Here is a 15,888-nt window from a genome sequence, read left to right as displayed (position 1 = left end):
TTAAAATTTAATTTTCTTTTATTTCAGATTAACGCAGTTACACTATCAACAATCATCAATTTTCATTTTATTTTTATTAATTATTAATTGTCTCTTTCTCTGTAATTAATAATTATTATAAATATTTTTTTCTGGTCTCAATATGCCTTGTCAATTAATATTAAATTATTTTTTATTAAAAATTACTGTTAAATTATTTAATTGTAAATGAAAGTGATTGGTAAAAAAATATATAAAAAAATGGAATTTTAGAGAAAGAGATTTAAGAAAAAATTTATTATTAATATTGAGAGTTAAAATAATAAACGTAGGATAAACACTTATTGTTATTTATTTTATTATTAATTATTATTATTAGAGTTAAGATTAGGTATTAAATTATGCTGGCTTTTGTGAACCTTTTTTGCCGATAAGTGATTTGTGGATATGTGGGATAACACCTGAAAAATAAATAATAATAATTAGTAATTTAATATTTTGAATTTTATTTTCAAAATTTTTTAGTGTCAATTAAAAAAAAATTTTTTTTTTTCAATACTTATTAATTTTTTCAATTTTTAATTTATAGTTATAGAAAATTTGGAATAAAAATTATTCATATAATTTAAATAATTTTTTTTTAATACTCAAAAAATTATTTGTATAATTATTTTCACAATTTAAATGATTTATTTTAATATTGAGAAATAAAAATTTTTTTTCATCAAGAGAAAGAAAAAATTTAGAAATTTTTTAAAATCATTTAAATAATAGTTTTATAAGTAACAAATTTTTATGGCGTGTTTAATAAACTAAAATAAATATTGTTAATTTTTAATATGATTAATGTTAAAAAATGAAATAAAAAATTTTAAATATCGAAAAAAAATATTTTTTCGAGTTAATGTTAATAAAATGATAAAATTTAATTGATAATAATAATAGTAATAAAAAAAATTTACCTCCTCCGGCAATGGTAGCTTTAATAAGACTGTCCAATTCTTCGTCTCCACGAATTGCAAGTTGTAAATGCCTAGGTGTAATACGTTTTACTTTTAAATCTTTAGACGCGTTACCCGCCAACTCCAAAACCTAAAAAAATTATTTAAAAATTAATATATCATTTAGTAAATCATAACAAATACAAATAAAAAAAAGGTACATAATATTTCAGAAATTAAAAAGAGAATAAGATAAAATTAAAATAATGCTTTAAGTTATAATAAAATAATGATATTGAATTCTTAATTTTAAGAATAAAACTAATCATAATACTATAACACTTTTGATAATAATAATAATAATACGAATTCTTACAATACTAACAATAATAATGAAAATAATAATAACTAGCAACCTTGCAGTCGCTATGTGACTGCCGTGACTTGAGAACTATAAATAAATAAAATTTTGCTTTACTAAATAATGATTTTTGCTAAACTGCACTGTACTTTCGTAAATATTGACGTTTTTAAAGGTATAAGCTCATCCCGATGTTACAATCATCACGAGCTTTCATTTGAGTACCCACATGCATTGTTGATATATTTTTCATATATATAAGTTACATATATGTAATATATATAAATATATGAAAAATTGATGTGGGTACTCAAATGAAAGATCTCGATAAGTGTAATGTCGGAGTGAGCTTATATCTTTAAAAATGTGAATATTTCACAAGATAAATGATCATTTATTAATTATGATATATATAAAATATACATTTTTAAGATATAAGCTCATCCTGATGTTACACTTATCGACAGCTTTCATTTGAGTACCCACATGCATTTTTGATATATTTTTCATATATACATATATGTAATATATATATATATAAATATATAAAATATATAAAAAATGCATGTGGGTACTCAAATAAAAGGTCTCGCTGAGTGTAGCATCGGGATTAGATTATATCTTTAAAAATGTCAATAGTTCACAAGATACAAGGTCATTTCTTAATTATGTTTCTAGAGATAGAGCATTTTCGAATGCAGCTTAAATATTTATCATAATAAATTTGCTATAAACTTGAAATAAAATCTTGAAAAGGGCACTAATTCAAGACTTTTGCAATGACACTAAATTTCACTAAAAAAAAATCGATTTCATCAACTATCTCGAAAACAAAATTTTTTTTATCCTCTTAATAATGTAAATAATAATGATATCAAGTTTGAATTATGGTATCTTATAAATCACAAAATTATTTGTAAAATAATTATTTTCGCGCTAAATTTATTTTTAAAATAATTATTTACGCGCCAAAATTATTACAAAATTATCAGCAAAAAAAACCGCGAAAATTTGTAAAATAAAAAAAAAAACATTTTTTTCTAATATTCATACATATTAATTTAAAAAGAAATTAATTAGAATTGATTTTGTAAAAATTTTCATAAATAAAAAAAAAAATAATAATTCATCAACTATAAAATTTTTTAATAATCAAATTAAACTATAATTTCTAATAAATAAAATTCATCTATTTATCCTCTAAAATAATCAATATAAATCTAAAGACTAAAAACAAACATTCAAAAAAGCGCGCGAAAAGTCGCCATTTTAAAACTATAACTGTGGCACCCCTGCGGCGTCATATCTCCTCAAAAATTCATCTCACTCTCAGTAATAAAACCCGGAAAATAAACGTTAATTGCACATAAAAATCACGTTAACACCGAAAAAGCACATAAAAAGTACCTCAGCAGTCAAATATTCCAAAATGGCTGCGCTGTAAACAGCAGCGGTAGCACCGACACGTCCATGGCTAGTTGTCCGGTTCTTTAAATGCCTGTGGATTCTTCCAACAGGGAACTGAAACATAAAACCCTTAAATCAAAACCAACTCCCAAAAAAAATGTTCCTATTAAAAATTCAAAAAGAAAATCCTAAAAATTAATTTTTTTCAAAATCTGACTAATGTTTTTATAACGTGGACAAAATGGCGCCCGTGGCAAAAACATCCGGCTAAGCGTCAGCTATTTATTCTTACAATACATCATGCGTGTAGATGTATGTAGGTGTATTATATTGACCGATCATACGCTTTGTTTAATTAAATACGTACACTAAACGTTTTTATCTAAATATTATAAAATTACTAATATTATTAATTGTTGTTAAAAAAAAAAATTATTTAGAATGGCGCTCAAGATAAATTAAATTTTTTTCTTATGAAATTTCATAAATTCTTACTAAATAAATTAAATAATAATTAATTATTTTTATTGCATTAATTTTAAAAATAAAAAAAAATTTAATTAAATTTTTTAGGTTAAAAATTTTTATAAAACAAATGGCGTCATTAAACAACAAAAATGGCGGTTAATTCTTTAAAAAATTAAGCCGGATAATTTAAAAAAAAAAAATTAATTTAAAATAAAATTTTTTGGCGCCAACTTTAAAGTCTAAAAAAATTACAAAAAATAAATGTGATTAATTTTTGATTATTAAAATTAAGTAAATTAACTTATTTAATAATTAATTAATTAACTAACCTGTAAGCCTGCTCTTGCTGAACGTGAGACTGCTTTAGCCTTCGCCTTGCCGGAATCTTTGCCTGTTTTTCCGCCAGCCTGAAATTAAAAAATAACCTTTAAATTTTTTTTGTTAATTATTTATAGGGATAATTTATTTTTTTTTGTTTGAATTTTTTTGAATTTTAGATGGGAAGAAATAGGTGGATTAAAGAAGAATTAATTGGTAAGTAAATTAATTATTTAATAAATATTTTAATGACTCGTGGACTCACCATTGCGATGAGAGATACGATTAAATTACACAGCACGACAAACTACTACGACAGACCGACGCAGAATATAACAGACGCCGTTGTGAACCACGATCCCGCCAAATACGCTTGGCGCTGCTGTCGCATCCCGCGACTTATGGTCAGGTGACTGCTGGCCAATCAGAGGCAGGGATTCTAGTAGATAATTCGGGCTTCTGGGTGAGGATTTTTGGGAGAAGATTCAGACGTTTTTATTGGGTAAGAATTTTGGCGAATGGGAAGTCGGGAATTGGGCCAATTGGAGGGGAGATATTTGGCGGGGAAAATTTAAATTTAAAAATTTTTTTTTTTAATTTTGTTGGGTTAATGTTGTTAGTTAAATTTTTGTTTAATTAATTGTGAAGATAAATTATCTTATATAATTTTTTAGTTGTCAATGATATTAATATTGTTAATTATAATAAATATTATTTTTAATTAAAAAAAATTGAATATGCAGAAGAAATTTTTAAAAGAATTTTTTTGGGAAATTATTTATTAAGTTACAATTGTAGATAATTAAAATTATATTAATGAAATTAAAAAAATTTTCAATTTAATGTAAAGATAATTAAATAATTTTTTAATTGTATATGATATTACTTAATATTGTTATTTATAATAAATATTATTTTTAATTAAAAAAAATTGAATGTAAAGACGAAATATTTAAAAGATTTTTTTTTTTGGTTAATTATTAATTGTTTAATTATTAAGTTACAATTTTAAATAATTAAAATTATATTAATGGAATAAAAAAAACGTTTAATTAAATTTAAAGATAATCATCGAATTTTTTAATAGTAAATAATTTTATTTTTGAAAAGAAAAAAATGAAATGTAAAGAAGAAATGTTTGAAAGGTTTTTTTTGGTAAATTATTCATTTTTTATTGATTATTTTACAATTGTAATTAATTAAATTTAAAGTAATGGAAGTTAAATCATAATAAATTAAGTGTGAAATTAATTACAGAATTTTTTAATTGTAGATGGTATCAATTTTTGAGAAGAGAAGAACAAAATGTAAAGAAGAAATGTTTGAAAGATTTTTTTTGGTCAATTTATTTAATTATTTATTTTTTTTTATTATGTTACAATTGCAATTAATTAAATTTTCGTTAATAGAGGTGAAGAAATATTAAATTAATTGTAAAAATAATTAGAGAATTTATTAATTGTACTTGATATTAATTTTTGAGAAGAAAAATTAATATTAAAGGATGAATTATAAAGAAGAAATATTAAAAAAATTTTTTTTTGGTTAATTACCAATTTTTTATTGTTTACATGTATTACAATCGAAGATTACAATTACAAACGCATAATACAATATTTTAAGCTTTAATTAGTAATAAAATAATTAATAATATTATATTAAAAAAAAACGGTAAAAATTAAGAAATATTTTTAATGTCCAGCTTCTTCAAGCTCGTCACACTTGTCATCTAAGTCGTCCTAAAACAATAATAAAAAATCATTAATAAATTAAATAATATGATAAATTAACAAATAATTACCTCATCAAGCTGAAGACACTTTCCCCACTCAACCAAATTAATCTTATGATCATTGTTCTCATCACATCCGTCCAAAAAGGGAGCGATACAATGTTCCAGTGCCATGAGAGGCGCTCGAATCGGGAACAGTTCGTGCCGTGAAACGGCACGATCATGAGGATGGCCATCAAGATCACACCACTTCCAAATGGCGGCATTGGTCCAGCGCAAGGTTAAGTTTGTCTCAGCTTCCCGCTGCATTTTCAAAAAGTAAGTTGGTAACTCTTGACGATCCGCCATGTCGCGCATTATGTTGAAGAGCCAGTCGCGCATTCTTCGAGGGAAGTCCATCATGTCTTCTTCTTTGCACATCTTCAAGGTAAGGTTATAAATTATTAAATTAGATTAAGGAGGTTCGAGTGAATCTAATGTGAAAAATAATATCCAACTTTGAGCTTTGAAATTAAGTATACGTATAAATAAATACGTCATATAAGTTTTAATTATAAGATTTTTTTATTTCTTCTTCTGCTCAAAACTTATTTTTGCAATTATTTCATTAAAAAAATTTGTTTATAAAAATTTTTTATATTATTTAAATAATAGAAGGTTAGAGCTTTCATATAAGCCCTCGCTAATTAAAATTGATCAATTACAACGCAAGTTACAGCTATTTTTAATTATATTAATTTCACTGGTGTAATTAATATCGCGATTATTTCTTCTTTTGAAGTAATTTTTTGTATTTATAATTATTATTATCCATAAGGAGGTTCGAGCGAATATAATATGAAAAATAATTTCCAACTTTGAGCTTTGAAATTAAGTATACGTACAAATAAATACGTAATTTATCTAATCCCAAAATTTAAAAAAGATTCACCGTTTAGTTACTTAGATATTAAATTTCAAAAATCACATTTTTTAACTCCTTATACACGGGCTCTTATGGCGGACAAACGTTTAGTCGAGACTTTAATTATTTTTTTTCAATATTAACCTCCCAATTTTAACGAATAAAAAACTATACACAAGAAACTTGGATTATTGTAAAATATAAAAAAAATTTAATAATAATACACTACCGATATAATTTTAGAAATATTTAAAGTTTAATTTAATTTTTTTGACTCGTTTATCGTCAGCTATTTATTCGAATAAAGATTTGGCAACGTCGCGTCAACAACTGAGAAAAAAGAAAAGGATAGAAATATAGTTACAGAGAGAGAAATATTTAACTGACACACTCATCCATGTCTCTGTAATGGGTATAATTAAACGCGCTGTTGCCAAATCTGTTTATTTAATCCGGCAAGTAATAAATACCAAAGTCATTTTAATACTTTATTTTATTAAATAAGTAAAAATCATCAATTATTAAATTGTTCAAATTATTTTAAATTAAAATAAAGAATTTTTACGAATATTGGGAAGACTGAAAGTAAAAAAAAATTTTAATCTTCCTTAAAGAAGTAAAATAATGTTTTTTGCGGTTACTTACCGGCATTTGACGGCACTCGCCGTAGTATTCAATATGGACGTGTTGATAATCTGGACCACGACAACGAGAATCACCAGAGTCACAGAAACAACGTGCTTGATAAACTTCACAGTCGCTTCCAAATGTTTCGTTGTAATTGGTGCAAACTTTACGCCGGGGATCTTTTTCTTCATCGCAAACTTCTATGCAAACACATTCGGCAGCTCCAAGATCATTAACCTAAAAAAATTTGAACAAAGAATTAATAAGGCAATTTTTAGTAAATGATTTGAATTTTTTTTTCACTTTAAGATGATAATAAGGTGAAGATTGACAAAAAAAAATTTCTAACATTTATTTTTTGGAAAATTTACCCGACAAACTCGTCCAGCACCACAATGTTTGTCCAAACAAGGATCCATTCTCAAGACGCCATCTTTGGATTCATGACTATTGTCATGTTCCCCGCTTTCAGAGTTCGAGTCTTGGTCGCCCATCCGGGCGACCAACTTTTCCTTGGAAGTATCTTCTTCTTTAAGAAGGTTCATTACTTCCGGTTGAAAAGGAGCTTCTGTCGTTGTACGGCGTCTATGTTTTCTTCTTCTCTACAATAATTATTTTTAATAATTCGCGTGCCTAAAGGTAAAAAGACATAACAATTTATGCGCAAAGGTAAAAGGGCGCATATTTTTTTTTTTTTTTATTGCCAATCGAGTAGTAGACACATTCTGCGCTTAAAATTGAAAAAAAAAATTACAATAAGGTAAAAGGGCGTATGTCTTTAATTATATGCCCTTTTACTTTTAAGAATTTGAAATTTTGGTGATCTAAAGGTGAAAGGGCGTATAATTTTTGTTCGGCCAGTTTACAAAAGAACATATTCGTAGTTTAAAAATGTGAAAAAAAAACTTTCTGTGGTAGTAGCGGCGTAAAACCTCAACTATACAATTTTTTAAAGTTAAAAAAGAAAATATATCCAAAAAAACAATAAATTACGCGTGATTATTTTCTTGCTTTTTATTTTAAGAAATAGTTATTATAAAATTTGGATCCTGGATTATTGATCATGATGAAACAACTGTTGTGTGAACGGCACCAGTAGTTACCCAAGCGTCACAAAAAAAAATGTTGACTTTTTCATAGATTTCACTCAACCAGAAGTTTAAAAATTAATAATCGTCAACTTAAATTCAACAAAACATTAACAAAAACTATTTTTCTCCTCGACGGAGGCGGAAAGCGGCATTTTCGTTTAGCGCAGCGGGAGGAAAATTGACGCTTTCCGCCCGGAGGGAAGAAAAATATTTGTGCCGTTTGGGTATATTTAATAGGACGATTAAAGCGGGAAAATTCTAAATATTTGAATGTTCTCTGTCATTGTGATTTTTAACTTCCCGCTAAGAAAATCGAAGATTTTCAAAAATCGGGAAGTTATTGTTTTCACCCCGTTTTACAAAAATCGAGTTTTCATTAGATCTCGACGTTTGAAGGTCACAGGAAGCTTCCCTGACTTTCCCCGCGAGGTTGTCACTACACAGTAAAAAATTTTTCGTTAAATTTAACACAAAAATTTGTGTTGATGATTTTTTTTACACAATTTGTGTTGAATCAACACTCTATTGTGTTGAATCAACATACTAAAATGTTAAATTCTACACACTAAAATGTTAAATTCTACACAAACATTTTTACACTTTACACAATGACGAAAATTTTTTTACTGTGTATGTCTATAAGTATGTATGTGTGTGTGCGCGCGCGCGCGCGTGTGTGTGTGTGTGTGTGTGTGTGTGTGTGTGTGTGTGTGTGTGTGTGTGTGTGTGTGTGTGTGTGCGTGTGTGTGTGACTATGTGACTCGCTTATAACTTTTGAACGACTGAACCGATCGGAACGTACTAAACGGCGTTCTAAAGAGTTCCCTCAAACTTAGATTTCCTGAGAATTTGAACCGATTCAAACCGATAGATTTTGAGAAAGTTTTAAAAATCTCAAAAAAAAAATAAGAAAAAAATCATTTTTGAAAGTGGTTTTTTTGGAATATCTTTTAAACGGCTCTATCGATCATGCAACTTCAAAAACTAATCAGCTCTTAACATCAAAAAACCACGTCGATCGCCGCCAGTCCGGTCAAAATCGGTTGATTCGTTCGTGAGTTATCGTCGACGAAAGAAAACCGAAAAAAGTGTTTTTTTGACATAACTTCGTCATTTCTTCTCGGATCGTTTTTGATGATGTAGAATAATTCCAGAGCTTAAAAAACCGCGTCGATCGCCGCCAAAAACGTGGAAATCGGTTGATTGGTTCGAGAGATATCCTCGATAAAATATTAATTAGCTATTAGCATGAAAAAATTACGTCGATCGCCGTCAAGCCGGTCAAAATTGGTCAATTCGTTCAAGAAATATCATGAACGAAAGAAAACCAAAAAAAGTGTTTTTTTGGAATTACTCCAAATTTCCTAGTTTTATCAATTCAAACTTGAAGATTCGTCATGAAACTAAAAAAATTGCGTCAAATACTGCCAACCGCGTGAAAATCGGTTGATTCATTTAAAAGTTAGTGTGGTTTGAAAATTTAAAAAATATTGTTCTATGATCCCTAGTAGAAATAATCGAGTTTTCACTGGATATAAACCAGTAACTGGCCAGTGATATCGAGTAAAAACTTGAAATCGCGCCACCTACAACTAAGTCATAAACATTAGTTACACCGACAGTGTATCTTTACTAGTGTGTGTATGTTTGTTTATTTTTTTTGTTAACCTGTACGCATCATTATTGTAATTATTATTATTAAAAAACAGTATAAATCAATCAAAATTAGTGTTTATTAACGTGTAAATAATTTCCAGTATATATTTCAAAATGGATGCAGTGAAAAAAAATGACACAATATATAAATTGCGACTGTGGGCATTAAAAACAAATCTCCAATTCAAAATAATTATTTTCTTATTCTATTGTTAGATTTATTATTAGTCTATCAGTCTAATGATGTTATCTATTTTATAATGTACACATAAATGAAACTTTTTTATATCATATCGTTTATTAAACATTATTTTGAATTTATTTGACAATTTTAATAACGCCTAATAACCTCAGAATTCGAAACTGACAGTTCCACTAAAGCCGCCATAATGTTTTGTTAGATCTCTAGTAAAACTGGCCAGTTACTAGACAGAAACTGGATATTACACTGGCCAGTTACTGGTTTAAGTCTAGTAAAACTGGCCAGTTACTGGCTAAAAACTTGGTTTCATTTCTACTAGGGATACTTCTATCAGACTTTTAAGCTCGAAGAGGTCAAAATAACAGATAAATTGTATTTTTGAGCTCGAAGAGCTCAAAAACGTCATTAATGCAGTTTTATGCACTTAGGTATGGAATTAGCGGGAAGTTGCACGGATGGCCTTCAGGGTCTACCGTTTTTCTAATTTTTTTTTTATTACTTAATTTTTATGTAATTTGTTTTTGATTGATTTATTTTCTATTTGTTTATATCAAACTTTGTATATGAGGCTGTTATTTGAGTATAAATTTTCTTGTGAAACTATTATTGACCATTTGGTATAAAAAATACAATTTTTTTCAATACGCCCTTTTACCTTTAAGTAGTACTTTTCTTAAAGGTGAAAAGGCGTATGTCTTGAGATACGCCCTTTCAGCTTTAGGATACCAACTTTTTTTTTTCACATATTTTTACGTTTCAGACAATTTCAAACTGAATGGCAAAAAAAAATTTTTTTATACGCCCTTTCAGCACAAATCCCTATTAACCCTTAGCTATAAATCCTTTTACCTTTAAGCAAGCGAATTATTATTCTTTTATTGAAAAGTTCATGTGACGTTTTCATTGCTGTCGCTTTTCGTTGCTATGGTGACCACTTTGGCAATGGTTACCATAGCAACGGTTACTATGACAATGGTTACCATAGTAACAGTTACTATGGCAACGGTTAAATATTAATGAGTTGAATTTGTAAAAATATTGATTAATTAAAATGTCGATAATAAACATTTCGACGGAAGCGCGTTCGATTTTCTAGTTATTATAAACAGTAAGTATTATTAATTATTAATATAAAGAAGAAATTATAAATTAAAGTAAAAAATAGTTTAAAATTTATTGATAAAATTAATTAATTATAATAATAATAATAATAATAATAAATTAAACTTACTTCCGCTGAGGATACATTGGTGATGACAAGACCCAGAATAAGGGCAAGAGCCAATAACCGCAGCCTTGACTGCATTATTTTATTATTAAATTATGTCTATAAGTAAATCAATTTTATTATTAAGAAGATATTAGTCTGTAAATATTAAATTTAAATAATAAGAATAATTTTTTGAAAGAAATAAAAGAATTTTTTTGAAAATTTGAAAAGATAAAATTTAAATTAAAATAAGAAATTAAGTTCTATTAATTAATAATTAATCTTTAATAATAATCATAATAATAAATTTAATTTTAAGAATCTTAAGAAGAAATTATTTTTTTTTCTTAAAAACTAGACATTTGTTGAATTGAAGAAAAAAAATGAAATTTCTTAAGAATTAATAGAAATTTCTTTTAAATTTAAATTAAAAATCAAATAATAAGAATAATAATGAAAAACTTAAATTTTTCAAGAAGAAATAGAAATTTTTAATTTAAAAAAAAAATTACACATTAAATTGAAGAAAAATAACAAAAATTTAAAGAAGAAATTAAGTTTTAATTAAATTAAATCTTAAACAAGAATAATAATTATAAATTTAATTTTATAAGAAGAAATAATTTATTTTTCTTAAAATAGACTTTTGTTAAATTGAAGAAAAAAAAATGAAATTTTTTAAGAAGAAATAATTGAATTTTCTTTGAAAATTAAATTAAAAATCAAATAAAAATAATAATAATAAACTTGAATTTTTCAAGAAGAAATAGAAATTTTTAATTAAAAAAAAATTACACTTATTAAATTGAAGAAAGTTAAAAAAAATTTCAAAAAAGAAATAAAGTTTTAGTTAAAAGTAAAATATTAATAATGAAATTAAAATTTTCTAAGAAATAAAAAAAATATGATTTTTATTGGATTGAAAAAAATGAATTAAATTATGAAAGAAAAAATGAAATTTTAATAAAAACTAAATTTTTATTAATAATAAAAATTATTTTTTCTTTTAAAAAATTAGTAATAAAAATAAAAATTTAATAATTACTTATTTTATTTTAAATTATATATAAAAATAAAAACAATAGATTTAAATAAAAAAAATAAAAATTTTCTAAAAAAGTGTATTTACAAAATTGAAGAAAAGAAATTAAATTTTACAAGAAAAAATAAATAAATTTTGACTAATAAAAAAAAAAATCATTTCTTGTTTTAAAAAATGAGTAATAAAAATAAAAATTTAATAATTACTTATTTTATTTTAAGGTTTGAAATAATTGAAATAAACTAGCAAGAGGAAATAAACTGGTGAAATAAGTACGCGTAGTAACACTAATCATCCTACGCACTCTTTTATATTAAAAAAGTCCCGGCGTAAGATTTCAGAAGCACAGCTTCCTCGTTCATTCTCATGCGTGGTATCAATATACACATGCAAGTACATATTGATACATATGATTGAAGCGGAGCGTTGGACTCAATATTTTAAGTAAAAGTAGTTACATGCGGTTAGCAAACTCCACTCAGCTGTGATGCGTCTGCACATTAAATCTCTACGCATTCTATTATCATTATTTATATTTTAATTAATTAATATTTTTGTGTGTAAAGATATCAATCATACAGGAAGTTTAGTTCAGATAAAAATAGATGTGACAATTTTTTATAACTTGCAATAATACTTTAATATGTTTTGCTTTTTTAATGAATAGTGAATTGAGATCAATGTAAATGTTACATTACACTCTATTGAACCTTTTTCATTACCAGTTATTTAAATTATTAGTATTGAACTTTAAATATTTATTTTTTTACCCTTGATTTTGAATTTCAATATCATATTTGTTTTTAAAGAGATTTTTTGCTTTCTTTTTTAAGAAGAAATTAATTTTTTAATTAATATAAAAAAATTTATTGAATATTCTTCAATTTAATTAATTAAAAAAATTATTTTTTAAAAGAAGAAATAAAAATTTTATATAAAAAAAAATTATTCATTTTTTTTTTATTGATAAAAATTTTAAAGAAGAAATAAAAAATTTTTTTTTTAATTTTGGAAAAAATAAAAATTATTTTTAAAGAAGAAATCAAAGTTTTAATTTTATAAAACAATATTGATAATAAAATTAAAACTTTCAATTTTTTGAGAAGAAATAATAAAACTTAAATTAAAAAAAAAATGTTTTTAAAGAAAAAATAAGAGTTTAAATTTAATATTAAATTAATAAACTTAAGAAATAAAATTTTTTTATATAAAAAAAATATTAAAATTAATTATATTGAAAAAAAGAAATCAAATTTTTAATTTAATAATGATAATGATTAAAATTTTTAAAGAAGAAACAAGAGTTTTAATTTTACAAAACAATAATAAGAAAAATAAAATTTCAATTTTTTCGAGAAAAAATAATAAAATCTTTATCAAAAAAAATATTTTTTTGAGAAGAAATAAAGTTTAAACTTAACATTAAATTTTTTCTAAGGAGAAATGAAAAATTATTAAAATTAATCAATTGAAAATGAAATAAAATAAAGTTTTTACTAAAAATAAGTTTGTAATAATAATAATAATAAATACCTTAAGTAAAATAATTAAGCTCCGTCAACTTCAAAAGATGAACTAAAACTAAACTCTCTCCATCCGCATTCAGCTTTGGATACAACTAATATAAAGCTTTTCATTACTTCCAGAGTAGTATAAGTTTCCTTACATACATATATGTGTATATGTATTCATATACACAATCTGCATGACCTCACCGGCTTCCTACACCCTCTGATCTTTTCCTTCCATAAACATATACCAGATTCTCACATCTACACTAAAAATATTTATGTTAAAATTTTATCCCAATTTAAAACTTCTTTAATCTATAATATTAAAAGAATAAGAAAAATTTTGTTACCAGGATAGTCATATGATAAAATCGGTTTTTTTTAGTGAAATTTAGTGTCATTGCAAAAGTCTTGATGTTTTATCTTGAGAAATATTGACAATTTTAAGGATATAAGCTCATCCCGATGTTACACTTATCGAGACCTTTCATTTGAGTACCCACATCAATTTTTCATATATTTATATATTTATGTATATTATATATATGTATATATGAAAAATATATCAAAAATACATGAGGGTACTCAAATGAAAGCTGTTGATAAGTACAACATCAGAATGAGCTTATATCTTTAAAATTATCAATAATTAAGAAATGACCTTTTACTTGTAAAATATTGACATTTTTCAAGATATCAGTTAATCATGATATTACACTCATCAAGAACTTTCATTAGAGTACCCACATCAATTTTTCAGATATTTATATATATATATATTAGGGTGTGTCAATCTTAGGCGATTTTTTTTTTTCAACGAAAAAACAGGCTGAAAACTTGCATGAAGGTGAGAACAGAAGCCTGTTCAAAGCGGAGCTCTTAATATTAATATTTAGAGGTGTCTGTCCCTAATTTTTCATTTCCCATTTAAATAACATAGGAAAAAAAATTCTTTTTTTTGTTTATTTTTCTAGCTCGGCATACGCACCTCATATATATAAGTCAATAGCATATTATTGTAGAAAATTCAACGCTCTACAAAAAAGGTCTCTTACACTTTTATCATAAAGACAGCCGTTCTAAAGTTATTCAGACGTAAACTTCTAAATGTATAAAATTTTGATTATTCAAGTATTAAACTGATATAAATTAATTTATTACTGTCTTAAAAATTATTTTTATATGGATAATTGGTTCTGATGCGCTAATATTTTCATAAAGTTAAAAAAAAATTACTCATGTTTCAAATTTTTTTCTTCTTTATTTCATTTACTGTAAGAAAATCATGATCCGAGTTGAATGAATTAAATTTTTGAAAAGTTTCACGGAATTAACAATTTATTACTCTACACGGAGAGAAAAGATAAGTTTGGAAAATCAGAAAAGTGCACGTCTCATAACGCTCATTTATCACAAAAAAATCTGGAAAACGGTTGACCCTAAAGGCCATCCTTGCAACTTCCGCTAATTTCATATCTAAGCGCTTAAAATTGCACTTATGAGGTTTTTGAGCTCTTCAAGTCAAAAGTCTGATAAAAGTTTCATAGAACACTATTTTTTGAACTTTCGAAGTGCAATAATTATTGAATAAATTAACGAATAATCATTAATAATAATGTATATCATTAATAATAATCATAATAATAATTTTCTTACAGTAAATGAAATAAAGAAGAAAAAAATTTGATACATGAGTAATTTTTTTTTAAGCTTTATGAAAATGTTAGCGCATTAGAACCAATTCTACATATAAAAATAACTTTTAAGACAGTAATAAATTAATTTGTATCAGTTTGATACTTGAATAATCAAAATTTTATACATTTAGAAGTTTACGTCTGAATAACTTTAGAACGGCTGTCTTTATGATAAAAGTGTAAGAGACCTTTTTTGAATGGGAAATGAAAAATTAGGGACAGACACCTCTAAATATTAATATTAAGAGCTCCGCTTTGAACAGGCTTCTGTTCTCACCTTCATGCAAGTTTTCAGCCTGTTTTTTCGTTGAAAAAAAAAATCGCCTAAAATTGACACACTCTAATATATATATATATGAAAAATATATCAAAAATACATGTGGGTACTCAAATTAAAGCTTTTGATGAGTATAACATCGAGATGAGCTTATATCTTTAAAAGTGTCAGTAATTACAAAATTACCTTGTATCTTGAGAACTATTGACATTTTCAAAGATATAAGCTCATCCTGACATTACACTCATCGAGACCTTTCATTTGAGTACCCACATCAATTTTTCATACATTTTATATATTTATATATATTACATATATGTATATATGAAAAGTATATCAAAAATGCATGTGGGTACTCAAATGAAAACTCTTGATGAGTGTAACATCAATATGAGCTTATATCTTTAAAATTGTCAATAATTAAGAATAGATCTTGTATCTTATGAACTGTTGACATTTTTATAG

At 25.2% G+C, this 15,888-nt stretch overlaps 2 protein-coding genes across 3 annotated transcripts; both read right to left on the bottom strand.

Annotated features, from left to right (window-relative positions):
• On the bottom strand, positions 1–3,874 carry LOC123263715 (histone H2A.V). Its single transcript, XM_044726659.1, has 5 exons — positions 3,740–3,874; positions 3,486–3,563; positions 2,689–2,802; positions 942–1,071; positions 1–440 (listed from the first exon to the last, which is right to left on the bottom strand). The coding sequence occupies exons 1-5, from the start codon at positions 3,740–3,742 to the stop codon at positions 379–381; spliced, it is 387 nt and encodes a 128-aa protein (XP_044582594.1). The 5' UTR covers positions 3,743–3,874; the 3' UTR covers positions 1–378.
• A 1,130-nt stretch (positions 3,875–5,004) lies between these two features.
• On the bottom strand, positions 5,005–13,613 carry LOC123264429 (SPARC). 2 transcript variants are annotated; one of them, XM_044727723.1, is made up of 6 exons: positions 13,472–13,613; positions 10,918–11,013; positions 7,109–7,339; positions 6,756–6,974; positions 5,276–5,626; positions 5,005–5,213 (listed from the first exon to the last, which is right to left on the bottom strand). In XM_044727723.1, the coding sequence occupies exons 2-6, from the start codon at positions 10,990–10,992 to the stop codon at positions 5,166–5,168; spliced, it is 924 nt and encodes a 307-aa protein (XP_044583658.1). In that variant the 5' UTR covers positions 10,993–11,013; positions 13,472–13,613; the 3' UTR covers positions 5,005–5,165. The 2 variants fall into 2 exon arrangements, with proteins under 2 accessions (XP_044583658.1, XP_044583659.1); XM_044727724.1 differs by lacking the exon at positions 13,472–13,613 and adding an exon at positions 12,145–12,163.
• Between the last annotated feature and the right edge of the window lie 2,275 nt (positions 13,614–15,888).

This window comes from Cotesia glomerata, linkage group LG4 (assembly GCF_020080835.1).
Source record: "Cotesia glomerata isolate CgM1 linkage group LG4, MPM_Cglom_v2.3, whole genome shotgun sequence".
Lineage (NCBI taxonomy): Eukaryota > Metazoa > Arthropoda > Insecta > Hymenoptera > Braconidae > Cotesia > Cotesia glomerata.
The sequence above is the reverse complement of the archived record's forward strand: the minus strand, read 5'-3'. Positions and strand labels throughout refer to the sequence as shown.

Coding starts and splice junctions, on each gene's coding strand:
- LOC123263715 (XM_044726659.1), bottom strand. Junction 1,072..2,688: donor TGGAATATTTGACTGCTGAG/GTACTTTTTATG, acceptor TAATTTTTTTAG/GTTTTGGAGTTGGCGGGTAA. Junction 441..941: donor AGCTACCATTGCCGGAGGAG/GTAAATTTTTTT, acceptor TTTATTTTTCAG/GTGTTATCCCACATATCCAC.
- LOC123264429 (XM_044727723.1), bottom strand. CDS start 10,992: ATGCAGTCAAGGCTGCGGTTATTGGCTCTTGCCCTTATTCTGGGTCTT. Junction 7,340..10,917: donor CCAATGTATCCTCAGCGGAA/GTAAGTTTAATT, acceptor TAATTATTGTAG/AGAAGAAGAAAACATAGACG. Junction 6,975..7,108: donor GTGCTGGACGAGTTTGTCGG/GTAAATTTTCCA, acceptor AAATTTTTTTAG/GTTAATGATCTTGGAGCTGC.